This window comes from Phaseolus vulgaris, chromosome 6, assembly GCF_000499845.2.
Source record: "Phaseolus vulgaris cultivar G19833 chromosome 6, P. vulgaris v2.0, whole genome shotgun sequence".
Classification (NCBI taxonomy): Eukaryota; Viridiplantae; Streptophyta; class Magnoliopsida; order Fabales; family Fabaceae; genus Phaseolus; species Phaseolus vulgaris.
Window position 1 is genome coordinate 25134206 of NC_023754.2, and position 27778 is coordinate 25161983.

The 27778-nt window shown below is 33.6% G+C and overlaps 3 protein-coding genes and 1 long non-coding RNA gene across 6 annotated transcripts; 3 read left to right on the forward strand and 1 right to left on the reverse strand.

Annotated features, from left to right (window-relative positions):
* Window positions 1-5051: 5051 nt before the first annotated feature.
* Window positions 5052-6593, forward strand: LOC137832193 (uncharacterized). Its single transcript, XM_068640227.1, has one exon. The coding sequence runs from the start codon at window positions 5355-5357 to the stop codon at window positions 6294-6296; it is 942 nt and encodes a 313-aa protein (XP_068496328.1). The 5' UTR covers window positions 5052-5354; the 3' UTR covers window positions 6297-6593.
* Window positions 6594-8603: 2010 nt separating this feature from the next.
* Window positions 8604-8974, reverse strand: LOC137833148 (uncharacterized). The gene is made up of 3 exons (XR_011084688.1): window positions 8901-8974; window positions 8721-8822; window positions 8604-8644 (listed from the first exon to the last, which is right to left on the reverse strand). It is a non-coding gene; the product is annotated as an uncharacterized lncRNA (long non-coding RNA).
* A 5069-nt stretch (window positions 8975-14043) lies between these two features.
* Window positions 14044-23781, forward strand: LOC137832187 (uncharacterized). Of its 3 annotated transcripts, none has more exons than XR_011084522.1 (14): window positions 14044-14321; window positions 14427-14683; window positions 15155-15285; window positions 15433-15577; window positions 15686-15963; window positions 16375-16499; window positions 19479-19522; window positions 20379-20510; window positions 20615-20692; window positions 21129-21211; window positions 21307-21429; window positions 21700-21760; window positions 21887-22117; window positions 22272-22337. XR_011084522.1 is itself a non-coding variant. In XM_068640220.1 (13 exons), exons 1-13 carry the CDS (start codon window positions 14216-14218, stop codon window positions 22043-22045), a joined length of 1722 nt encoding a protein of 573 aa, XP_068496321.1. In that variant the 5' UTR covers window positions 14070-14215; the 3' UTR covers window positions 22046-22246. The 3 variants fall into 3 exon arrangements, 1 of the variants encoding a protein (XP_068496321.1); XR_011084523.1 differs by lacking the exon at window positions 22272-22337 and adding an exon at window positions 23643-23781 and having other exon boundaries at window positions 14070-14321; XM_068640220.1 differs by lacking the exon at window positions 22272-22337 and having other exon boundaries at window positions 14070-14321; window positions 21887-22246.
* LOC137832188 (plant UBX domain-containing protein 4-like) lies at window positions 23650-27460 on the forward strand. The gene is made up of 4 exons (XM_068640221.1): window positions 23650-23883; window positions 25916-26204; window positions 26524-26619; window positions 26831-27460. The coding sequence occupies exons 1-4, from the start codon at window positions 23735-23737 to the stop codon at window positions 27209-27211; spliced, it is 915 nt and encodes a 304-aa protein (XP_068496322.1). The 5' UTR covers window positions 23650-23734; the 3' UTR covers window positions 27212-27460.
* The last annotated feature ends 318 nt before the right edge of the window (window positions 27461-27778 follow it).

Genomic DNA, 27778 nt, shown 5'->3' on the forward strand with positions numbered 1-27778 from the left:
AGAGATCTACTTAAAGTATGGTACAATTAAAAAGATAATTAGGTAGCTTAATAAGTTAATCATGATTATGATTTTTTTATGTGTATAAAAATGGATTGCCTGAAAAAAAGACAAACCCGACGTTGATATTTTTATGTCTCCGAATAAATTCATTTCTAATTGTTAATTAAAAACTACTCGTTGATGCACAATTAACTTTTATGATTCTGATAAATAATTTCTAATTGCAATTTCTATTCGTTATGGTATTCATCCTTGGCATATTGTGCCCTAATGGAGATCAAATAGTAAACCTAAATCACTGTTTTAAATGTCTTACTCATGACATCTGTATAAATCTACAAATCTATATTTTCATGAACATCTTGAAGATTGAGAAGAAAATTGCATTAGGTCTACTTGAATGAGTTTCTACCTAACTCTTATAATATAAAAAAGTGAATAAATTTTATTAATCTGTGTATAAATTATGAAGACAAATTTAGGAAAATATATAAAAAAAATAACAAGTGAATTTCTGTATAACTTAATTTTAGTTTATAAAATATAATTTTACTTCTTATTTTCTAAAAAAAACTCGCCTACGCATATTTTTAAATATTAAGTAGTTTACTTAATGCTGATTCGACTTGTGATTAGGAAAGGCTGCTCACTTCCACTAATATAATTTTCGTTCATTTTATTATTTATATTTAATTTAATAACATATTCTAATATAATGACATGATGTGATATTAATCGTATGTTGTAGCCCTATCAATCTAGTGGCGTAATATATTTAAAAAAAAAACTAAAAATATCTTATAAAATTGAATAGAATAGCCAAGTGTTTGAAAATCGAAATGAACACTCCTTCAAGACTAAATAGGCCGCGGAGAAACTGACAAATCACAAAAAACGCTGCAATCATCACCGTTTTTATTATATTATATTATATTTATAAAATATTGGCTAATTTTAAAATGCTTATTTATTTATTCATAAATTAAAATTCTAATTAGCTTACTCGAATTAAAATATGCTTACAAAATTGGAAATTAAAAAAAAATGTAGAATTATGTATTTGGGAAGAGACTGGTGTGTGAATTTCAGTTGTGAGATACAAGACATTTAAAATGGTGTTAAAAAAAATAAAGAAAAAATAGACTAAAGGTGGGTTGGGCCACATTCATTGATGAAATAATGTTTGATTTCGGCCCCACGCGCCTCTATCATTTTCATCCAAACAAACGCCGTTAACAACCTTAGCTCAACACTGTTCCTTTTTCTTTCTTTTTTTCAAACTTTCATCTTATACACAATTTTATTTTTTTTTACTATCAGAATTTACATCTTACTATAATATTCCATTATATTTTTTTAATAAATATTAGCAAGGTACTTGTAATCTTCCTTTAAAAATAAATAAAAAATAGTAGTAAATCATTAATGGGCAAAAAAGTAAACCTAAAATGAAACTTACAGATCTAACATCCTTTTTCAGAAACTCACATCTATGACCCCACGCATTCCTCGTTACTCTGCAGCCACATGTACGTTAAGCATTTCCGTTGGGTCCCACCCCGTTCATAACATGTTTATCCTTGCGCTCCTCTTACCACTTTTACACCCATCAATGGTAATTCTATTTTCTACTGTATTCCCTCCTTTTGACTTTCAGAGTATTTTATTAAAAGAATATAAGTCTTCCTAGTCAACTTTGTTATGGGAAAAAGCTATCATCCAAGTTTGACTTACAGTCACAGTATATACGAAAAAAAAAGGTTAAATATAAAATTATGTGATCATATTTTTTAACAAAGTCATAATTTATTGAATGTATTTTTTTTTTAATGTATTGACTTAACAGTTTATTGTTAATGTATATAATAAAAATAAAAAGGTTACTAGTGAGGTTTAAAATCTCAAGCTTCTAAGTCATAGAGTTTATTGGAAAACTAAATTTAAGCTTGTTTTATTGTTTAAGAAAAAAAAGAGATAAATACATACAAGTGAAAGTGACACCTTAACCTATCACATTTTTCTAATGATTATACTAGACAAAGACACATAACTATGCCACTATCTAAAACCTCGTCAACTTGCTCGTCTCTCGTAGAACTGCAACTCAGGGTTTCAAACCCATTTCTAAAGAAATCTGTATTTGAAATGAGTTAAATGCATTAATAATGAGTGAATTAAAAATATGTAATGATATTGGAATAATAGCAGTTTGAAGGTAGGAGTACTTTCCAATTGCGTGTTCAAAAATTTGTTGTAGGGTAAGGATAATTTAATTAGGAAGTAGTTAATGATTAAGACATCTATAAAAAGAGGGAGTGTGAAGCTGAAAAAGCTTGATTGCATGTGATTAAGATATGGAAAAGAAGGTTTTAGCAGAGCATGTGTGATACAATACAAGTTTAAGTCATCTCATTTCCATTTTCCCATTGTACCATGAGATGGATCTATGATGTGATTATCTCACATGTTTATTCATCACGAGGCTTCCAATTCATTGTGTGTGATTCGACTCTCCTTAAATAATTTACAATTACAAAAATATAACCAACAAAATATAAATATTCCTTGTACTAAAGAAAAAAAGAAGATTCATATTCCTGCCACTTTATGTTTCATGATACAGAGGTAACACAACAAATATATATTTGGATTTTCCGATGTCGGCTTGAAACAGTGTATACGAGTTATGATTAAATTGTATGTTACAAGTTGGCTTTAATAATATATGGATATTTTGAAATTTGTACACATCATGGGTATTTCATCAACCACACTTACGAACACACCATCTTGTTTCAAAACTAGATTCAGTATCATAAGGTAATTCAAATTTTAATTTTTTTGGATAAAATATTTTAATTATATAAACTGATTTTTTTTTCTTAGACTCTACTCTAACATGTTTTCTCTAACTATATTATATTATATTATTGGTGTGAAATATTTATTAATTTATGAATTATTAATGTGTAGAAAAAATTGGTTCAACGTCATGTCTAAAAAGACTTATAATATTAGTAACCTAATTGTTGTTCTACTTTCGTTTTTGTAATAATTTATTGAACTTGTTCCTTCTCAATCAAAGTGAGATTTAAGAAGATTTTACGTTGATGGCAAAAGATTTTTGGAAGGAAAAAAACCATTCCTTCGTGTGGTAGAGATTGGAATGAAGGGAAAGAGTTAAACAATAATTTTGTCATAATTCAACAACATTTAATCATTTGTTATTTATTCTCGAGTGGTTGGTATCAAGGAGTTAGTGCTGAAAACACACAACCATCTTACGCAATCATATGCGTCAACCTTTGTGGATCACACCAAATTCAAGTTTTCCAAGTGGCGCCCCCAATTCATACAGATCTTACAAACCTACGCATTAACCTTCTAACGTCTTCCTAAATTAAGCACTTTAGTAACAATGCCTTAAGAGCTTATTCCCTCGTATTCCAGTCTTTTAGTAAATAAACAACACAACTACACCGTCTTATCAATACTCAACCGGTGATTAAATGCAATTTCGGTGAATAGGAAACAATACCAAACACTCCTACAAATTAATTTAAACATTTTAAACAACTTTTCTTAGAGTTAAGGATTGTTTATGCATCACACTAACTTTCAATTTCAATTTGGATTATATACTTATTTATTTTACGTGATATCATGTGTCGATTTTAATTAGATAGTCTCCAAAACATCACTTTGGTTTGGGAACTATTATGTCATGGATTGGTTCAATTAATTAGCTTATTAGTCTTCAACGTGAAGTTGGAGGTGTCATGGGTTAGATTCAAATAATTTATAGATTATTGTAAATAGCATAAAAACCCATATAAAAATGTACTTAAGAGATAAATTAAATGTAGCAATTTTATTAATCGAAAATAATATTATATATAAAGGATGAGACAAGCAAAGTATACGCGTTGGTAAGAAGAAGACAAAATAACAACTCGACTAAATATCTGTTATAGCTAAACTAAATGCTCTAGTTGAGATTATTCTTTTGAACTAAAACACTTTATATCATTTTAGTTTTATTAGCTTACTCATTCATGGTTATTTTAGTCTTTTAATTTTAATCACTTACCATTCACTATTTAAAATTGTCACTTTTCATAATTTTAATGAACTTAATTTTAAAAAAAATTAAAATATTTTTAAGGACTATAATAACACTAAATTATTAAATTAAAAAGATTACAAGACTAATGTTGTGTTTGGATCCGCTAACGGAGAGGGAGCGTGGATGAGTGAGTGGGAGGATCAACATGTTTGAAGGTGAAGGTACAGACATGGAAGCGAGTTACACGAATTTTCCTTTTCTCTCACATATGCAAAAATTATGAGAGATATCTATATATGATATGAGCGTTTTACGTTAATACTCTTAAAATATAACTTTGTGACAATGCATGAAATGATATTAGTCATTTCATAAATATAATTATTATAATTATTAATATAATTATATATATAATATACAAAATTAAATATTTGATAAATTTATTTAATAATTTTAAAAATATTTAATAATACCATTAATACTATTAGGATTGTTTTATTAGAAAGTTGAAAAATAAATTTTCAATAATGTTATGAAAGTTCCAATATCAGTATTCCAAACAATTAAAGAACTTGTGATCTTGTTTATATATTGTTTATTCCTAGTTAATACAGACTCGAAGTCAATTTAACTTTTTAAAATATAATGATATCCATATAGTTTGAATTGAGGTAGAGTTTTATATACTATTAGAAGCATGTAGTGAGTATATGTTGTATAATATAAGTAAATGTAAAGATTAAAATGGGTTTGTATCGTAGTAAAGCAAGGGTTGTTAATTTGGGGAATAAGTGATAGAAAAGAAAATAGATTTGGCATGAAATAAGAGGAATTGGATGTTGGTTGGAGGAAAGTGGACGAGTGAAATTTGATGTATGAAATGTAAGTGTGTGTTGGTTGCAGTAGAGTGAATGGTAATGAATTTAGAAGGAAGGAGGAGATAAAGGCATAGCATGTGCACCCCACACATATCCACCATTATCTTTTGTTTTCCTTGGTGATTGGCGAAGAAAGGCAGATATAAAGCTGCATAAGGAGGTGATTATTATGCACACACATACACACACACCCCAAACACCAAATTGTATGGCACATGCTACTTCCAACTCAATGGACCCCAACACCCTCCCTTAAAATCTATGCCATCCCTTTCCCCTCTCTTCTTCATTCCTCTTTCTTTCTTTAATGCCTCATTCTCTCTCCCTCCTTTCATCTAACATCACAACCTTCACCCACCGCTGCAAAACGCCATAAATTCAACACACACAACTTTCTCAACACAAACATGGACAAACCTCCTCCACCACTTCTCTCTCCCAACACAACTAACTGCAATTCACCAGAATTCGAGTTCTGGATGCTCCGAAACCCTTCTTTCCCTCAACCTAACCTTCTCTCCGCCGATGAACTCTTCGTCGACGGCGTCCTCCTCCCCCTCCACCTCCTCCCAAACAAACCACACCCCTCTCCCCAAGCCTCCACCTTTACACCTCCCATCCACGAACCCGAACCCGACCCCGAACCCGGTTCACCGCCTGACCCAGAACCTTCCCCTTCCATTTTAACCGAGCCCACCTCCTCCTCCTCCGCCTCCAAACGCTGGAGGGACATTTTCAGGAAGACCGATAAGAAAAACACAGAAAACATCGAAGAGAAAGAGAAAGGGAAGAAGAGAGAGAGAAAAAGTGGCACTTCAGCGACTTCCGCGGAATTGAACATCAACATATGGCCCTTTTCCCGGAGCAGGTCCGCGGGAAATGCGGGTACCCGACCCAAGTTCTTCGCCGGAGCTCCGTTGACCCGGAAGGTAAACAGCGCGCCTTGCTCCCGGAGCAACTCCGCCGGCGAGTCCAAGTCCAGAAAGTGGCCCAGCAGTCCGGGACGTGCCGGCGTCCACGTGGGCCGGAGCAGCCCCGTCTGGCAGGTCCGCCGCAAAACCTCTGACCCTCCCAAATCTCGCCGGAGCAAAGTCAGCGGCGGAGGAGGAACCGCGAGGGTTTTGAATCTGAACGTCCCCATGTGCATTGGCTACAGACACCACCTGAGCTGCAGAAGCGACGAGAACAGCGCCGTGGGTGTTAGCGGCGGCGGCGCCATCACCAACGGTAACAGTAGTAATAGTAATAATAATAGTAACGGTGGAGGCAATGATGGAGGAGGAGGTGGGGGTAACATTTTTAACCTGCGTAACCTATTCACCAAAAAATGCGTAGTAACTTCTCACTAGTGCTACTTTTTAACTGCGCCATAAGTTGTATAATTAGTGTTTTTTTTTTTTTGAGTTTATTTAGATTTTCGTATACGGAAAGCTATAGTTTCTCTTTTCATTTTGTGACTTTGTATGTAACAAAAAAGGTATCTCTTTCTGACTTACAGAGGTTAGGAGTTAAAATTAGATTCGTTCATGTCATAGCTCGTAAATGGTATCTTTTCCTTTGTGCTCTTCCTCCTGTAATCTGAAATGCTCTATCAGAATGTATTTACTATTATATTATATTATATTATTATTTAAGTTCAGTTTGGACTTTCCTGTGTAACTTTTTGCTGTTCTCCGTTTTCTCGTTGCCTTTTTTATGTTATGTTTTTACGTCGCTAGAACACAAAGTACTGAAAAAAAATATATAATCAAATTTGTCTGAGGTGGATGTTCGAATGCCTCCTTGGCTAAGTTCATTATAGAATTCATTTTGTATTTTGTTTGTATGATTATTATTATTATTATTATTTTAAAAAGAGTAAAGTTAGTGTTCAGATTTTTTTATATTTTAATTGGTAATGTTTAGTTGGATATCGGATTAAGTAAAACATGAATCTATCATGTGGATGATAGATAAAATTTCTTCAGTGAATCGCATCTGAAGGGAGAAGGTAGAATTTGTTGAGAAGGATTTTGAATGTGGTTGTGTTGAGAGAAGGCTTTTTAACCAAAGGGCATGTTAATGATTGTTGAAAGAAATGAATGCTCTTTGCTGTCATGCATGGCATGGCATAAGTTGGATTGTTAGGCCTTTAGGTGCTTTTGAGTTTGACATTGTTGCTCATACACAGTCCCTCAAAAATGAAAAGAAAAAAAAATGCCAGAACTTTGTATTTAAGTAGGTTAATTTTATGGAAAAGCTTCCCCTGAAATAATAATTACTGTAGGATCGGGTGAAAAAAAATCGCCATGTTTGTTCTAAAATGAGTGTACAGACTCCAATGGATTGGTTGAGTAGAGTAGGTTTGTCTTAACATATAGCACTTTTCAGTTCTCACTTATTTTTTTTAAAGTATGATAAATGTAAGTAAAGTATGTTTTAATAAAAAAAATTATAGGTTGAATTTTTTTCTGATATTTTATCATCACCAACTATTAAATTTAAATGGAAAAAAATGAATTTATTTAACCCCTGTGAAATATGGATATATATATATATATATGGAATTAAGTTATATATATATATAATAATAAAACCACTTTATTATATTTAATAAACTAAATAATATAAAATAACATTTATATGATCTAAAATTGAAGATAATAACAACATAATAATACACTACAAAAAAAATCACACCAAATTCGGTTGCTAATCATATCTGCGACCGAATTATAAAGTGGTCGCTAATTTGCAACCGACATTTCGGTGGCTAAATCGGTTGCAGGAAATTTGGTCACCAAAATTTAGAAACTAAATTAGCAACCAAAAATTCGGTTGCCAAATTTGTCGCAGATAAATTTAGTCACCAAAATTCGAAAACCAAATTAGCAACCGAAATTTCGGTGACTAAATCGGTCGCAGAAAATTTGGTCACAGAAATTCAAAACCCAAATTAGCTATCCAAATTTCGGTGGCTAAATCGGTGGCTGAATTAGAAGGTGATAGCGACCACCATTTTCGGTCGCTAAAAAGAAATCTTTTGGTGACTATTTTGGTGGCTAAATGGAGACTTCTACAGCAACAGATTTGATTTCGGTGGCTAAATAGTCACCAAATCAATTTTCGGTGGCTATTTTTATTTGTATTATTAATACCTATTTAAAATGGTATTTTGACCATTTTATAAAAAAATTCAGACCTGCATATAGAGATACTCAAAATTCAATCAAACTAAATTGTAATGAACTTCAAATACATAGTTTAAGAAGAAGTTGTGCTCAAATTAAAGGTAAATCATACCACACAACTAAAACTGTTGAAAACTAGTTAAAAGAGTCAAATCTATGATATAATTCAGCATATAACTAATCTTCTTCTGAACTGTCATCTCTACTCTGGTCTCCTTTATGATGTCCACTGGTAGTAGGATCTGAAGAGCCTGATGCGGGATTATTCATTTGAATGTGTTGTAGGATGAGTTGCATCTTCTCATCTTGTTTGCGCATGCGTTCACTTTGCTCTTCATGAGTTTTCATCAATAGCTCCATCTTTTCTTCAAGTGTCCGCTCCTTGACACGTTTTGTCATAAGTTCGTCATTTAGCTTTTGAATAATCTCACGCATTTCTTCTATTTGATGGACTACTGGAGCTTGACTTGCAGCAGAGTGAGCACTTGTTGTTGTTGGGCTTCTTCTCGACGTTTCTTATATTTCTCCTGAAAATGAAGTCAAATTGATTATTGCGAAGAAAACATATAGTAAAAATTAAACTATAACAAATTTTAAACATACCGCAAGGTCGCGAGTCTTGTCATTGACCCATTGTCCAGTCTTCAATTTCTTTGTTCTTTCTACAACCTCCCAAGCAGTTGGTTGTCGTTCAAGCTCTTTAGTCTACATAAATTCAATAAAAAGATATCATAGATTGTATTTAAATTAAATATAGAAAGAGAATAAATATAATAATATTACCATTTTCTCAAAGTGAGCTGCGGTAGATATGGAACCACCACAGTAGGCTGAGGCTCCCTTCTCAACAGCCCGATTCGCCTTGACAATAACACTCTTGTTCTGGAAATCTGTAGAACTCCAATGCTGGTCCAAGGTTGCTCTTTAAGTGAGATTTTCTTTGGAATAACCTCATAGCAGCAAAGCCCATATTATGCAAGGCTTGCTGCATAATTCTGTTCTGCATAATTTTGTACACTGTAAATTTAGTGACTGAAATATTAGTTATAACTTATATGTATTATTATAAGGTGAGACAAATATCTAAAAACTGACAGCAAAATCTGCCCAACCCCACCTCCCCCTGTGGTTTGGGTGGAAGGAGCTTGTTGAGTCCATAAGGTAGGCCAACACACATACATTGAAAGAAGATCTTTTACTCGAAACAGAGCAACACAATACAGCTACAGTTGAGAACATAAGATTACAACTTATATAAGGCAGACTTGCTCAAAACTACTAAAAGCTTAAAACACTGCAAATAATAATTCACCCAAACGGCCTAGAGCATATGCATGCAATGTGAGATCTTAAACAATGAAACTAATAAGTAACAACTCTTTTTGGGAGAAAACATACTAAGAAATCAGAAAGAGACAGAATTAATGGAAGCAAGATTGGTAGAAGGCAAGCTAATCCATTTGGGGAACAAAACTATCAAACATAGAAAAGAGTTAACAAAACTGAGAGGAGAAATATCCTCTGTTCGTACCTCCGCCTCTGCTCACCTCCGCCTCCGACCACCTTGCAGCTTCCTCCCCACCTTTGCTTACACCACAGACCAATTTTGAGTATTTGGTGCCCTAAAAGCATCTCCAACTTCAAAATAACTTTGAAGCTTAAAAAAACAAATCCCAAATTTTATCTAATTATCACATTCTTTTTTACTGAAGCCACCTCTTCATAAATAATATTAAAAAATGTAAAATTTATGTAAAATTAAAAAATAACTATTAAATAAGTATTTAAATATTCATATAATAAATGTGGATATTTTAATCAATTAATTATTTTTCATAATAATACATTTTATAATTTCTAAGGTAGATACGTCAATAATTTTTAATTAAACAAAAATAATTTAGAAACAAGTGATAAAACTGTTATTAATAAAAACAATTAATAATTAAAAAATTATTTACAATTTAATTTGTAAAATATATTTATTTTTAAAAATTAAAGTTATTTTAAAGAAATCATTTTATTTAAGTTTAATTATATAGTGTAATCAATTTTTTTTAAAGGATTAATTTTATTAATAATAATATTGTGTTATGTAATTTTATTTAGAATTTTTATTTGAGCTGCTATTATAAAAACAATATTTAATAAATTTTATTTAAATTTAAAAATTACAAATATAATTGACACATATTTTTTAAATAGAAAAAGAAATTAGTAATACAACTAATTATTTTTTAAAGGGATGAGTACTCATTAATATTCAAAGTGTCTGTGATCCTTGTATAATTTTTTAAAAATAAAAATGAATTACTATTATTACTATTATTATTATTATTATTATTATTATTATTATTATTATTATTAATAGTACTAGTAAAATAAACAATTATATTTAGCGACCAAAAGAAATTTGGTGGCTAAAACATAAACGTATTTGGTGGCTAATTCAGGGGTAAAAATAAACAATTATATCTAGCGACCGAAACAAAATCGGTGGCTAAAACATAAATAAATTTGGTGGCTGATTCGGTGGCAAAAATAAACATTTATATTTAGCGACCAAAAGAAAATTGGTGGCTAAAAAGTAAGAATATTCGGTGGCTAATTCGGTGGCAGAAAAAAGCAATAAAATTTAGCGACCGAAATAACAACAGTGGCTAAAAAATAAACATATTTGGTCGCTAATTCGGTCGCAAATATATTTTTCCTAAGTTATTCGAAACAACCACCACTTTAGCGACCAATGGTTTTGTCACTCTCATGTTCGGTCGCGGATTCGGTCGCAAAACTAACTAACATAATAAATAATTCATTCGGTCGCTATTTCGGTCGCAGATTTGACACTATGGGTATTTGGTGGCTATTTCAGTTGCAAATTGCGACCACTAATTTTCGGTCGCTAAATTCGGTGACTAAATTGTTATTTCCTTGTAGTGATATGAAATATAATTTTTGAAAAATACTTTTTAATAGTTGCAGGATGTGCATGCAATGCACCTCGCATGAAGGCAAAAATAATAATTTTGAGAATTTTTAATTGAAAAAAATGAAGAGAATAATAGTTTCCGTTTTTTTTTTTCAATTTATAGTGTAAGGGTAGATAACAATAATTTGAACTTGAAATGAGATCATAATTAAAAAAAAAAATCCCATTTTCATAAAGTTGTGCGCCAAGGTCATTATGTAACAAAGCGAGAAAAAAAGATATTATGAGCAGATTTATACAAAATCGAAAAAAAAAAATAGCAAAGTAGATCATATAAAGTGTTAAGTATATATTCATTTTTTGTTTGTTTCCGCTAGTATTTATAATATATTTTGTTTGTGTGTGTGAGAGATAATATAATATACTATATTTTACTCTCTTTTTTGTATTTGTTTGTTCCTGGTCTTCAACCTTAGCAGCATCAAATATGAACTCTTAGGTGTTGTCTGTAATTTCATTCTTCAATTTTGAAAATAAAATTGTTTTTCAGTAGCACTCTGTTGTGCTTCGTAATGGTAGAAGTTATTATGACACCGGATACTAAAATATCTGCTTTATTTTTTTATCTTATAAATCTAGTTAACTTTCCAATTTTTTTTTATTTACGATTAATATTCTTAAATACGCAACAGACTATTTGTAGACAGCATCAAATCCAATCTATGACACTACAACATTAAATCAATAGTTGTGAATAAAATATGGCATCATAAGATTTAATCTCTTTTGAGTAATTTTGTCAAACTTAATTTGTATAGATTAATAACTTTGAAATATCGAGGTAATAAAAGAAAAGGAGGTGAAGTGCCGAAAGTAGGTTTTTTTGTCGAAAACTATATTTCCCTTTCCTTTTCCCAACGTTATGAAAGATAATTGAAGGAACACCGAATGCGAAAAAGTAACATTTCAGGCACATACTCCATGTGGCCCATTACATAAACCCATATGCAATGCTTCATTTGGTCCAACTAAAGTAAGAGGGAGAGAGAATTTTTAAATTTCAACTCAAGAAAAGTATAAAGAATAAAATTATTTTATTGTTAGAAGAAAACAAATATACACTTTTCATATTATCCTCATGGACCCAGATAACCCAGCCCAGCAGAAAGCCTGTAACTTCGCAATTGCTTCCTGCACCTGATCAATTGTGACTGGTACCCGACGAACTTTTTAAAATCTCATCATGTTCTGTCTTCTTCACTTTGAAAAATATTATATGGTGAGATATAAGAAGTTAATTCTTGTGTGAAGCTTTGCTTTGAGCTGCAAAAGAGGAGGTTACATTCATTGTTGTACACGTCGTTTGCCAAGTTAATGAGGTAAGTAATCAATTTTCAGTCGTTTCTAGTTTTTGTTCGAGCTCAGCTGGTCCCAGATATCAGAATCCGGAAGTCTGTTTTTTTCACTACGGATATTAATATCCGGAAGTCAAATTTTTTACTATGGATATTAATATCTGGAAGTCAAATTTTCAATACATGACGGATAAAAATATCCGCAAGTCAAAACTCCATTACGGATAAAAAAATCTAGAAGCCACTAATCACCTACGGATAAAAATATTCAGAATGCAATAATGAATTACAGAAAAAATTTATGTGGGACGCAATAGTGAATTATGGATAAAAATATCCGATAGGCACGTCGCACCTTGATGGTTCCTTCTCCGACTTCATAAGCTCTCCGTCGCGGCTGCTGCTCTGCCTATGATAATGAAGATCATGGTGGCTGCAAACGAATGGAGAAGAAGGTCGCTCACGGTGGTTGCGGCAGCTGCTTCACGCACAAAGGGAGAAGAAGAAGAATAGGGTTGGGTGTAGGAAATTGGGTGCATATCAGACTTAAAGTATTCTGAAATTCATTAAGGGTAATTTTGTCTTTTTCTTATATGTGATTGGTGTCAGTTAAAATGTGTTGGGTGCATGAAGAATCTGCCCTGTAACTTTGGACCTCTTCTCAACTATTGCTTCTTCCTGCACCTCCATATATTTCTGTGCCACCCCATACTAAATGTGATATATTTTCGGATTCGAAAGTATTATCTAAATTTATAAAATTCATAATATATTTTTTAAAAAATGATATTTCGAATTACATAATTTAAAAGTCTTTTATGAATTTGAGAGTAGTTTATGGATTATATAATTCTTAAGCTAATCTTATTTAAAAAAAGACGTTTGAATTGTGTGATCTATAAGCTAATTACCAATCTGAAAAATTCTAAAAACTAATTACGAATAAAAAAAAGACTTCCAAATTATATAATTAAACAATCCTTCTAAACCTATTCAGTTTATGAATCTACTAAATTTAACCCAAGAAAAACAAACCTACTAAATATAAAAAGGGTTAGTTTTTTTTTTTATTTCGATAGTATTTAGTAAGTTTAAGAAATTATTCTAAGTATCATTTCTAACATATAATCCTTATATATAATAAAATAATTATAATTTCTTCACAACATCATCTTAACAATTTTTTTTTATATATTTTAACATGTAAACTATATTTAATTTTTTTATTAGTACTTTCTTTACAGAATATTAGAAAGAAGGAGATTTGTTGAAAAATCTAATCAAATTGTTTAAGACTTATTTACCAAAACGATGATATATTCGTAATTCTCTTCTGAAAAAGAATCACTTAACAACCTTCTTCTCTTAATATAATGAAAATCTCAACATCTTACCATTATATTAACAAAGTGAATTATAAAGTAATATACTTTTCCTATATACTTTTATTCACTTTATTCTACATTAAAATTTGTTTGAGATGTCCAATCACCAAAGAGTTTTCATCTACAGTTAAATTATAAAACTTGTAAATAAAAAATAAAAGTATACACGATATTAATCAAGGTTTCGCAGTAGTAGAACACTTCTATTTTAATTTCTAACCGTTTATAAACATGACGTCACTTTTGTAATTTATGGTAGTAATATCACGAGACACGCTGTTCTATAGACTATTGTGTTCCTTTGTCTCATCATTGTGTATATATAGAGTTCTAGATATTAAGCGGGAAAGTTGAAGAAGGACTTGCAGAGCACGAAAGAGAGTGTGCAGTACTGTAACCTCAAATTCAGTTTCGTTTCTTCATTCTTCAATGGAGCGTTTGGCCAGGTCAGCTCGACTGTGGCGTTGGCATTGGCGTTCGTTTTCCTCTTTCCAAACCCTAACTTCTCGCTCCTCCCCTCTTTCTACATACCCCAGTAAGTTATTCATTCTTTTATTTTCCACAGCTCCACATCGGTTAATCTTCTTTTCAAACGCTGTAGAATTTCTGTTGCGAATGATTCGTGTTTCTTTTTCTGTAGAATTTGCGTCTTCCTGGTTTGCCTCTTCCGATGTTTCGAGGTCCAGAGTCTTGCGCGAGGACTATTCCTTGCTTCCGGTTTTCTTAGCTGGTGTTTTTGGATCTGGATTGGTGGGAGTGGCTTATGCGGATAATGGTGCTGTGGATGTCCAAGAAAGAGCCAAGAATGAACGCCAGCGAATTGAGGAGTTGATGAGAAGTAGAGGAATTCGATACGGTTCCTATCCTTCCTTCTCTGTTGCTGTTAAAGGCCAAAAGGTTGGTGCACTTTATTATTAAGTGATTGGCCTTAACTTTAATGTGATTGCATGGGAAATAAAACAAGTTGGTTCTCGATAACTTCTTTGTGGTTTATGTTTTCCAAAGTTATTCTGTAAATGCAGAAAAGTAGGCTTAGCTTTAAAATGGTATTTGGTTTAATAAGTATATGCCCGTCATTGCCAATCTTTCCCGTTTCAAGATTGTATTCTACTGCAATCTGAACTTCGCCGATATTGCATTCTTTATACATCAGCTTTTAACTTGAAGTGTTGTCTTGTGTGACATGGTTAAACTTCAACCTTTCCTTTTTCTTCAGCACATTAATTTGGGTGCATTCTACTTTTCTTGTCTTGAATATAAGAAAAAGAATTCACAACCACCATGCTCTAGTTTTGATGATGCGATCTTTAGATTCTGTTACTATAATGGAAATAATATCTATATCTGATGGTGGAGTTACAATTATAGGTCAGTATTAAGTTTCAAATTCCTCATGGTTGTGAAATTTCACAACTTATTGCAAATCTTACTGCCAATCTTGGAACGAAAGCTGAAGGCCATGGAGGTGGTTCAGACATGTTATTACGAGCTTGGAACGGGTATTTCATTCTAATTTCTGTGATTTAAGGAATAGTAGCATGCATGTTTATGGCATTTGATACATATTGAGTTTTCTCATTTACAGTTTACTGTAGTGATGCACAATTTAGTTAAAATCCTCAATTTTTCTTGTGACCTATCCACAGCCCAGTTGCTTGGCAACTTACTCTTACTCATCCATCAGAACAAAAACATATTCCAGGGAATGATATGTCTTCAAAAGATATAAGTGCAGATGATACAGATCTATGTATACTCATATTTCATTCTCTTGTTGGCTTAGACAAAGCTGTAAGTATTATTTTATTTTCATATTTCTTAATTTGATTTCCTCATTATTTTTCCTTTTTGTGTTGAAAACAATGGTCATCGTTCAGTAGAAAAATGTCAATATTCCAGGAGATTGAATTCATTAAGCAAGGGGAATTGAGTCCTGAAGAGCTTGATGCGTTCATCTCTGTTTTACAATTAGCTGGTAACATGTTGGGACAAAAAAACACCCTGGAAAGAAAACCAAAAGAAGAGACTGGAAAGCTGCCATCTGTAGATAAATCTATTTCTGAACTTGAGGGTATGGGAGTGAGAATTTATGGACTTGATGAACCCGTAGGTATATCAAAAGATGGTGAGCGTGAGATATCGTGGGACAACATTGCTGGTTATGAACATCAAAAACGGTATGTAAATATTGACATTTCGCTTGTGTTTTTTAATTATCTGAATGTTCTATATCTAATTTTGTGAAAGCAAATGTTTCTTATAAAGATTTTCAATTTAGTGGTTTTTGGCATCTCAGTTGCAAGGGGGCAAAACTAAAATAGACGTGTATTTTTTCTCTCTCTCTAATTATGTTTATATTTCAGCAGATTATAGTATTTAAAGCGAATGGGAGTTTTGTCTGTCAATCAAACCAACTTGATCATTGCCTATATGATTAATGTGGTCTCCATATCTCATAAGAACTATGTACCACTTTTTTAATTGCTTTTCCATACTTATAAAATCTAGTATCATCTATAAACATTTGTGTTCATCTTTCCTTTCTCACTATGCACGAAAGTAAATTTCTTAAATCTTTAATTTTTTAGATTAATAGAAGATACAATACTATTGGCATTGCATAGTCCTGAAGTGTATGATGATATTGCTCGAGGGACTCGTCATAAGTTTGAGTCAAACAGACCTCGAGCTGTGCTATTTGAAGGTCCACCTGGTGTGTTATTTAGACTCTTTTACTCGTTTTCTGTATACTGATGTAATGCATTCAGGACATGCTTAGTTTGAATAAATTTCTATTTTTTGGTTTTTTCATTCTTTTGTAAAAGTCAGATTTTTTTCACAAATAGAAATTGAAAGGGAAAACATTTGTATAGGAATAAATTATTTTCTCCAAGATTGAACATGGTAAACTATTGCAAACGGTTGATAAGTTAAAAAACCATTTATAGAAAGGTACAGGTACTGACTAAGATATGTAGAATGGTGGGACTAGGATGAATCTCTTGGACTGTCAAGGGGCCAGCTGATGGATGTGGCAGCAAGGCTGAACTGAATGCAAAGGCCTGAACTATCTGGAATGATGATACCGCAGTAGATTGCCTGCAGCAGCAGCCAGAAACTATATGAGACATGGTAAAATGCACAGTAGGAGATTGGAACTTGGAGTAAATCATAGGAGCCAATTTTGTCTAACACATTAAAATACGTGGCAGAGGAGGAAACTAGTGAAGGAGATGGTTGAAATGAAGAACAAGGCTGACAATTGTCAAGAGGATAAAATAGTTGTGACCTAATGCCAAAGAAGAAAATCTATATTAGTTTTAATCCATTTAAATGGATTTATCTCAAATCCAAATCCATATTTTTGGATTTTAAATTCAATACATTTAATTGGATATGGATTAGATTTAGATTAGATATAGATTGGATACATTTTTGGATTATCCAAATTGCATTTTGGGTTGGATTTTGACTTGGCCCGATCTAGGTTAAGCCAAGACAATTCGGGCCCAGGCAGAGCAAAGTCGACCCAAGTCCACGTCGTGCCGAGTCGTCCGGGCCCAAGTCGAATCGAGTCGGTATGGGCCAAAATCGAGCCAAGTCATTCTGGGCCAAAGTCGAGCCGAATCAACCTTGGGCAAAGTCAAGCTGAGTGGCTGATATTGAGTCGACCCGAGTCGATATCGAGCCGTTCAAGGCCAATGTCGAGTTGAGTCTTTTGGGTCCAATATCGAGTCGAGTGGGCCCAAACCGATATTTAAAAGATCGGGCCAAGGTTGATGTTGAGCCGAGCGGGCCAAGGCCGATGTCGAGTTGAACAGGTCCGGGCCAATGTCGAGCCCTGCGGGCCCAGGCCGATGTTGAGCTGAGCGGGCCAAGGTTGATGTCAAGCCGTCCGGGCCCAGGCCGATGTCGAGTCATCCGGGCACGGGTAGATGTCGAGTTGTTCAGGCCTTGGCTGATGTCGAATCGTTCGCGCTCGTGTCGATATCAAGTCATCCTGACTCAGGTCAATGTCAAGCAGAGCAAGCCCAAGCCGATATCAAGTCGTCCAAGCCCGAGCCGATGTCGAGCCGAGCAGTCCAAGGTCGGTGTCGAGCAGAGCGTGCCAGGGTCGATGTTGAGTCGTCCCCCCGGGTTGATGTCAAGCAGAGCAGGCCCGGGCTGATACAAAGTCGTTCAGGCCTGAGTCGATGTCAAGTTGTTTGGGCCCGAGCCAAGGTCGAGCCGTCCAGGCCCATGCTGATGTCGAGTCGAGCGAGCCAAGGTCGATGTTGAATCGTCCGGGCTCGGATCGATGTCGAGCCAAGCAGTCCAAGGCCGATGTCGAGCTGAGCAGGCCCGGTTTGACTCTAGTCTTGGCCGATGTCGAGCTGTCTGGGCCCTGACTGATGTCGAGCTGTCCAGGCTCGGTCCGATGTTGAGTCGTCCGGGCCTGGACCGATGTCGAGTCGTCGGGGCTTAGTTCGATGTCGAGCCAAACGGGTCTGGGTCGATGTCGAGCCGTCCGGGCCTGTACTGTTGTCGAGTCGTCCGGGCTCGGGCTGTTGTAGTGTTGTCCTGGCCCTCACTGAGCAAAGTCGACCCAAGTCTACGTCGAGCCGATCGTCTGGGCGCAAGTCGTCCGGGCTTCTATTTTATGTTTTGCTTTTTTCATTCTTTTGTAAAAGTCAGATTTTTTCACAAATAGAAATTGAAAGGGAAAACATTTGTATAGGAATAAATTATTTTCTCCAAGATTGAACATGGTAAACTATTACAAACGGTTGATACCTTAAAAAACCATTTATAGAAAGGTACAGGTACTGACTAAGATATGTAGAATGGTGGGACTAGGATGAATCTCTTGGACTGTCAAGGGGCCAGCTGATGGATGTGGCAGCAAGGCTGAACTGAATGCAAAGGCCTGAACTATCTGGAATGATGATACTGCAGTAGATTGCCTGCAGCAGCAGCCAGAAACTATCTGAGACATGGTAAAATGCACGGCAGGAGATTGGAACTTGGAGTAAATAATAGGAGCCTACTTTGTCTAACACATTAAAATACGTGGCAGAGGAGGAAACTAGTGAAGGAGATGGTTGAAATGAAGAACAAGGCTGACAATTGTCAGGAGGATAAAGTAGTTGTGACCTAATGCCAAAGAAGAAACAGGCAAGAGAGACAATTAATTTGAAGTAAAAATTATGAGATTGTTCCTGAGTAAGGTAATTTAGCAGCCAAGTAGTGAGGAAACAGGCCTTATGTGATTTTAGATAGAGAGGGGGAGGAGATTGAGGAAAAAATGGCTTTGCATAATATTTAATTTTGTAATGGAATGTATTGAAATTTGTGTTCTTAAGACCTAGATTTATACTGATCATAATCTTAATTAGAATAAGTGAAATAAATTGTAAGAAAATATGACAACAATATTAAGATGCTTTTAAGTTATTTTCATATATTCTAATTTCTACAATAATTTCATTTATTTTGTCTGCTTTTGGCATATCGAATATACCCATGGTCTCCAAAGTTGTAACTGCATTTCTTTCATGAACAGGATCCTAGGTATTTAGTAGGAGTTTATGCCACTGTTTCAATAAGAAACAGCATCTTTGAAGTTGGAATCTCAATCTGAAATTACTATACAGCCTTTAATTTTCATTATCCACAGTAATGTATGTTTGAATAGCACATTTTATGGTTTCAGGTACAGGAAAAACATCCTGTGCTCGTGTTATTGCCAATCAAGCGGTATGTTTACAATTTTACCCGTTAGCTTTATTTTCAAACTGCTTTCTGAATATCCTGATCTATCCTCTACCAACAGAAAAATAAACTTTACTGTTCTTGAAGTTACATTCATGGAAGTTGTTGCGTGTCAAATTTTTGCTTGTTCAGCTTTCACCTATTTGGAAGTTGGATCTTGTGTTTTTCATGGGAAAGCTGCATCATGTATTGACTATTGGTGATTAGTATTACTATATATCCTTACTTTGTGCATGTTTTCATTTTACTTGGTTTGGTTTGTATGTCTGTACCGTAAGCTTTTAGGTTGTGATTTTCTGTATTTTACTCTTTGCCCGACAGAATTGTTTGTTATATTTTCCAGAGGTATGCTTTAAGAATGTTATTGTGGTCACATCAAATAATGAATTCATTTGATGAAGTCTAGGTGCTTAAAAAAGATTTGCTTCGTAGATGGGGAATTTATTGCTTCAATATTTGCAATTACCTCTTCTTTTTGCAACTGTGCCTGCAAGGGGGAGGAACAAGGATGGTTGAAGGGGACAATTTTCTTCTCATAACTGAAATAAAGTTACTATTTGGGCACAGGGAAAGAGCTGGCTTGCCTGCCAGCTGGAATTTTTGGGGTAAGGGAAATAGAATGATCAAATATTGTACCTCCATCTTTGATTTGGGCGGGAGTAGAGCTAATCAAATCTTGTTATAAATTAAGTTAACCATATCTGTAAAACGATGCTTATTGTTCTGACCTCATGTGATATGATCACACAAATGACAATAATAACTATGCTTGTCTGCAATAGCGTACTAATTATGAGGGGTAAATATGAGTGAACTGAAATTGGTGAACTTGATTTGGCAGGGTGTCCCTTTGCTGTATGTTCCACTTGAGGCAATAATGTCCGAGTTCTATGGTAAGAGTGAACGCCTTCTAGGGAAAGTGTTTTCGCTTGCAAACAATCTTCCGAATGGTGGTATTATATTTCTAGATGAGGTAAGAAAACGAGGAATGTTGATATGGAGTTGCTGTGTCCCACTTGTTGATTTTCGGGAAAACTTCTTTACATATTGTTTGTGCTTTTACTTTTTGGGATACAGATTGATTCTTTTGCTGCTGCACGTGACAGTGAAATGCATGAAGCTACACGTAGAATATTGTCAGTCTTGTTGAGACAGGTAAGTGTTGTTGGTTACTGCTTTATGATACATGTGATGGCATGTTACTTACATCTTTAGGATTGTGTGCTGGAATTTTAAAGTTTTATTTTGTAGTGAAGAGTTTATGGAGACTGATTTTCAGCTTGTAAGTTTTATTTGGCATTATATTGTATGTACTCGTCAAGAGTTCTTTGATTTTTAAGAGCTTGACAGTGCTGGTTGATGTACTAATCGATACCATTTACTGGGATAAGTTTTGATTGTTCTAGTTTTTGATAATATTAAAATTTTAATGGACTTTCGTATTATGACAGTAAACAGCTTGATAAATCTTAAAATGTAGAATAAATCCTTGTTAGTACTCTTGTATCAATAACTCGTCTAAACTAAATGCAACATGCTGAAAGGTTACTTTTTTATGCTATTTTACTGATGGATGGAGCACATTTTGCAGATAGATGGCTTTGAGCAGGATAAGAAAGTAGTAGTCATTGCTGCCACAAATAGAAAGGAAGACCTTGATCCCGCATTAATCAGGCGAGCATCAATATGAATTGTTTTACAGCCTGCAAAGTTTACGGTTAATCATGGAGGAATTACATCCTAACTGTTTTTTCTCCTTCTGCTTGTAGTCGGTTTGATAGTATGATCGCTTTTGGCTTACCTGATCATCAGAATCGTCAGGAAATAGCATCCAAATATGCAAAGCACCTGTCCAAACCCGAACTAGATGAATTTGCAAACGTTACAGAAGAGTAAGTTGGGTTAACTTCAGAGTTTGGCACCTTGAATTATCATTTACAAATTGGTGGTAGTCAAAGCAAGAAGGTAGAAGATGAGGGAAATATATATTGAACTCATGACACATTCTTTAATCGTTGAAATTATGTATAACTGTTCATGAGCCGTTTTCCTAACTTCAAAAGTCAACAGGCTCTGATTAACTAAATTGTTTTGCACTGTCTTGAAAATGTTTTGCTCTTTTAGTCACTTTTTTTCCTGTTCATCGTTTTTTGTTGTTTCAGCATGTCTGGAAGAGATATTAGAGATGTTTGTCAGCAAGCAGAACGATCGTGGGCGTCAAAGGTAATTTTTTTCTTTTCGATTTCCAGTCTTAGTGTTCAGGAATATGTTATTTTCTACTCATTAAGAACTAATAGAGTTTAAAATAGTGAATATTTAAAAAACATGTATGTATTAATGGATGGACAGATTATTCGAGGGCAAGTTCCTAAAGAGGGGGAAAGAGCGAAGCTTCCAGCTTTGCAAGAATATATAAAATGCGCCAGGAGTAGACAGGAGGCGCTGCGTAGTGCTGCCGCAAACAGGAAGTTCCCAAGTTCTTCCCGTCCCAAGATACTTAGCGACTGAGACTAAATACAATAGAGGTGCTGGATTTGATTGGTTTCACATGGTAAAAAGTAGAAACCAGAGAATAAAAAAGTAAGTGTTACTGGTTTTTTTTATTTATTTCTTTTCTATTTTCTTTGAAAGGAAGCATTAGAAATCTTTGTTTTATTATGTAATTTTAATTTAATTTATTTTGAGATAGAAAACAGGTTACGTGGTGAATTTCTGACCTTTTTCTTTTTCTTAGGTTGAAATGCACCCTAAGGTTAAAACCATATTAGGAGGCATTTATCTAAGTTTAAAAGTTTTATTATTTGCTCGTTTTTGTGCTCTAACTTGCTTTAAATTAGTTTACATCATCAAGAATAAGTTTATGCATTAACAACATGGATAGTTTTTATCGAGTTATTTAATCATAAATTGTTATATAAGATATTTTTTGCACCTTTTTATTTTTTATCTCAAAAATCATTTTAACAATTTTTTTTCAGTCTTATTTTTATCCTTTTAAGAAAATGTTAAATAAAGTATAAGATGTTTATTGAATTTTAATATATTAAATGTTTTTACAATTGTAAAATTTGGATCAGATTTACTTATCGACTTAGATATGAGCAATAAACCAGGTTAAATTGATGTTGAGATCGAAAATACAATAAACCGGTGGTTTTATTAATGTGATATATTATTTACTTTTAAAATGTTTATAGAATCGTATTGTTGACTTTTTTTTAATTTGTGATATTATTAAGGTTTTTATTTTGAATATCAGTTATATGATCTTTTAAAAATTAAAACTATAAAATATGAAATTTTCATATATTAATGATTTATTATATAATATTTTTTATTTAATCAATTTATTATATATTTATAATATATTTTTTTTATTGTAGGCATTCATCTGTGATCCAACTTTCTGACTTACCTATCGACCTTGTACTTCAATAATTAAAATTAAATTGGTTTATACAATTCTGCATATTTTTTTAGTCATTACATGACTAATAATAATATGAAGTTTCAAAATATATTGCGATAAATTTTTAATCGTTCAGAAATAATAAAAAATTAAAATACATTTTTAATATATGTACTACGATCCGATAAATCCGTTCAATTTATATTTCCAAAACTTGATATTATATTAGAATTATATATTTAAATTTAAATATTTGCTAAAATTTATGTAAAAATAATTTTTCATACATAAATACAAGTTATATGACAATTTCATAAAAGATTAAAATTTCATAAAAGATTATCAACATAGATATATAAATTCAAAAATAAAAAATATTTTATTTCCAATTTGTTCGACTCCTTATTTATTAGATTTTTACGGAGTTATTTAATCATAAATTGTTATATAAGATATTTTTTATCTCAAAAATCATTTTAACGAATTTTTTTTAATTGATTATCATTTGTTTTAATTGTTATGCATTCTTGTAAATGTTTTTACATTGAAGTATTTTTAATTAAATTAAAACAACTTATCTAATTATTTATTAGATTTTAAATATTTATATCATTGTTTATCACATTCGTTTTTAAAAATTGCAAATTATTGAATATAATGATAGTATTAAATATTTTAGTTAAAATATTTGCTCAGAAGACAGATCGCAACTTGGCAATGACGCAACCAAAAGCAAAAAGTGGGTGACTCTCTCTCTCTCTCGCGATTTTTGTGAAATCTTAATCGACATGGCCTCGCGGGACAACAAGAAGGCATCGAAGGCGTCGAGCAGCCGAGCCGGCAAAATTCGCACTCTCTCCGATCTGAATCGTCCTTCCGCCGATTCCGACAGCGACTCCGATGGCCCTCAGGAGTACTACACCGGCGGCGAGAAGAGGTTCTCTTCTTTCCCAATCCTTCTCCTCTCTTCTTCATTCATCTACTCATGCTTCAATTCTTGAATTTAATCAACCAACAGAACAGAATTAGAAACAACAAAAAGCGTTTTATCGATATTACTCAGTTTATTTTTAAGTCCACACTATAGAAACTCGAACAACTTAATATATCATTTTGTGTGCATTAATTTCTTGTATACATTTTTCCTCGCCAATTATTACTGTAAAGATTGGTAGAGTTGACTTACATCAAGCTGGCGTACCACCAGCCCAAGAACTAGGCTAGATTTTGGGAACAGTTTTTTTGGATCATATAAAATTTAGGATTATTTATGTTTATTTGAATTTAGAATTTCCATTGTGCTTGCATTTTTGCTTTTGTCTTCCAAATTTTAACTGTTATTGTTTTGTTTATATGACTGTAAGTTGTGACTGTTTTGTGTGTGTTGATTGACAACCTTGGTTAGCATTTACATTTTGTTGAAGATCCCATTTCGATTCATTGGTTATGGCACCCACAAATATCTAATCCCGAACACGTTCGAGATGTTTATTTCTCGGTGTGAGGGTTGTGTTCCATATTTACATGAGTGACCAAATTATAATATGCAAGTGGAACTCGAACCTAGAGGTTGAGTTAGGCATAAAATAAAACCACTTTCTATGACATTTGTTGGCATACTGCTTTAGTGTTACACGGACAGATTTCTAAAACTGAAATTAGTGATTAGATTTCAGCTTATCGCTCGTTTGTGTTACTGTTGAAACTGGTGTAGATTCTGATGCAAGTTCAATGCATAAGCAACAGGAGTCTTCCGGAAATGTAAGTTGGGGCCAGTGAATGGTAACACAAATATGCACGTATTCTTTGACACTTTACTAGTGTAAAGTGGTTTAAGATTTTTATACCACTCATTTTTTGTTGAAGATTTGAAAACTTATCTTAAGGCATTAACAGAAATAAAATCATGCTTGTAACTGGAGGTTTTGAACTTTTACTTTGAAGCTGTTCTGCTTAAAGTACGGCCCCTTTCTTCTGGTATATAGATGTTGATTTTTCGAAACCCATTCAGATCCTTCTCAGCTAGTTAAAGAATGGGACAATAAGAAGGAAAAAAGAAAAAACACAAAAGTGGTGTGTATTAGCATTTGGTGATTTGTTTTATGTTCCAAGCAGACAGTATCTTTACTCTTCCCTTCCCTTTGATAGCCTTCAAAGTCTATAACGATTAGTATAGAATTTTATATTATGACTTTAAGCATTGTCCACTTGATGATTGCTTTAAGCTGGTTTAAGTTCACAATATTTGAATTTATCAAAATAAAAGCTAAATAGCTTGAACATATAGATAGGGATAGCTATGTGTATATATTTTTAGTGATATTTTCATATTGTATGTAATGTATTCAATTTTAAGCTGTGTTTGGATGGGTGAAGCAAAATGAAATAAGATATTCAACCAATTTTGAGATTGTTAGGGATGGGAACCAAAATTGCCTTACCGTTTTATTACTCATAATTTCCGTACTCTCTAATGTAGAGGTTTCTAAGAGGGTATAATTTGAGGTTAGTCTTCAATAATTTCAACCCAACACCTTAACCTTTTTGCTATAAGTAAACATATCAAAAGGACAATTCTAGAAGGAGAATTTGTAATATATTGACTTGGGTAATTATTATTTTTACTTTCAAACAAAGGAAAGGGGATCCCCACCATCATTCATTAAAAGTTTCAAATAATAGAGTGGTACCATTTCATCCAATTCCAACAGATTCCACTTAATCCTCTTCAAAATTTACAAATGTAGCTGTATGCTTTGCTTTTCTAGTTCATCAAGCACCTTACAATGAAAAATCACTTTGATTTTCTTGATAGAATGTGTTTCACATTTGGAATTTGTTAAAGTTACTGGTGTCTGTTTTTCAAGAGATTTACAGTGCATACATCAGTTCTGCTGATTTTTTAATTTGATTCTTTTCTATTGAGTATTGATTCTGCTGATTTTAACCATCATACATTATATCTCCAGTGGAATGCTAGTCCAGGATCCTTCAAAGGGAAATGACGTGGATGCAATTTTTCATCAAGCCAGGCAACTTGGTGCTGTTGAGAGGCCTCTTGATCAGCTTCAGGAGCCTCCAAGGTCAACTAGCTTTACTGGAACTGGCAGGTTACTCTCGGGGGAAACTGCACAATCTACTACTAATCAGCAACCTGAGGCTGTTGTTCACAACATTGTTTTCTGGAGTAATGGTTTTACTGTAAATGATGGACCTTTGAGGAGATTGGATGATCCTGAAAATGCCTCATTTCTAGAGGTGATGCTATTTAAGATTCTGATTCCATTAGTGGCAAAATAATTCAGAAATATATATTAAGGTAGTGTTCCAGGAAAGGCAAATCCTGATTTTGGAGGATTGAGTTTTTGGTGAGCATTTTTCAGGAAATAGGGTAATATCTTAACAAATTCCACTTACATTGTGGTGAAAATTATTTAAATTCTTTCTGAAATTCAGTATATTTTATTATATAAGTATTTTGTCAGTTGCTTTCATAATTTATTTCCAGACTGTGTAAGAACGGTGCCCCAGAAATGGTTTTGTTGTGCTTAATGATATTTGCTTCTTTTTAATGCAGAGCATAAAAAAATCCGAGTGTCCCAAAGAGCTTGAACCTGCAGATAGGAGGTCATCTGTTAACGTCAACCTCATAAGGAGGAATGAGAACTATCCTGTGAGGTTTCTATCTGAGTTTTTTCATTTATCTCTGTCCGATTTATGTTAAACCGCACTGTATTTTGTTGACATTGTTTACTAGTTTTGGAGCTTTTTAACTCTGACATTTTGAAATGCAATACGGGTCTTTTGTTATGCATAATTTCTTGAGTCTGAAATCAAACACGCCCAGTGTGTAAATTATAAGTGCATTTGGTCATTGCTTACAGGAACCCGAAAGGCAGCATGTTCCATTTCAGGGAGTGGGGAGAACACTTGGAAGCAGCTCTACATCAGTGGCTCCTGACCCAACTACTGCCTTAACACCTCCAACCACGGCTCCAACTCCTTCTGCAGGCCTGGTTGTTGATCAATCACTGCCATCAACCTCAATACAAGTCAGGTTGGCTGATGGAACCCGCTTGATATCACATTTTAATCATCACCACGTGATCAGTGACATCCGTGCCTTCATTGATGCATCTCGACCTGGTGGTCGGCAAAATTATCAACTTCAGATGATGGGTTTCCCCCCAAAGGTTCTAACCGATGAAACTCAGAACATAGAGCAGGCAGGACTTGCAAATTCAGTTGTCATACAGAAATTCTAGCAGACTGCTGTTTCATATTGGCTCTTACCGGTTAATTGCTGCATTGAAAGGATGCAGTTTTATTGGGGGATTGTAGAGGTGAGGTACTTTTATTTCCATAAAGTCAAAAACATATAGAACTGCCCTACTGTTGGGGGAACATTTTCTTTTTGTTGCTCAATGTTTACCAAGTAATCTTATTTGCTTTTTTTGTTTTGGACCTAATTCTCTATGCTATGATGATTGTGGCGTGTCCTCTTTCTGGGCCTAGTGACTGAACTCGAGATTATATTGAAAGACTTCACTGAAATATATCGTAACCCCCGAAAGCAGTTTTTGAAAATGTCGTAACGACTACCATCTCTGTTTATATTATATTATATTTCTTCTGAAGCTAACAAACAGGTGTGGTTATCTTACTAGAAATTTGGAAAGATTTTTAAAATGTGGTTTTAATTCTAAATTGTGTAAACACTAAACCTAAAGGTGGATGGATATATATAATTGCACAATAATTTTTTTTTCAATTGTTAATAATGTATATAAATTTGTTAACGTTTTAAAAATAACTTTGTTCCAAGTTTACCA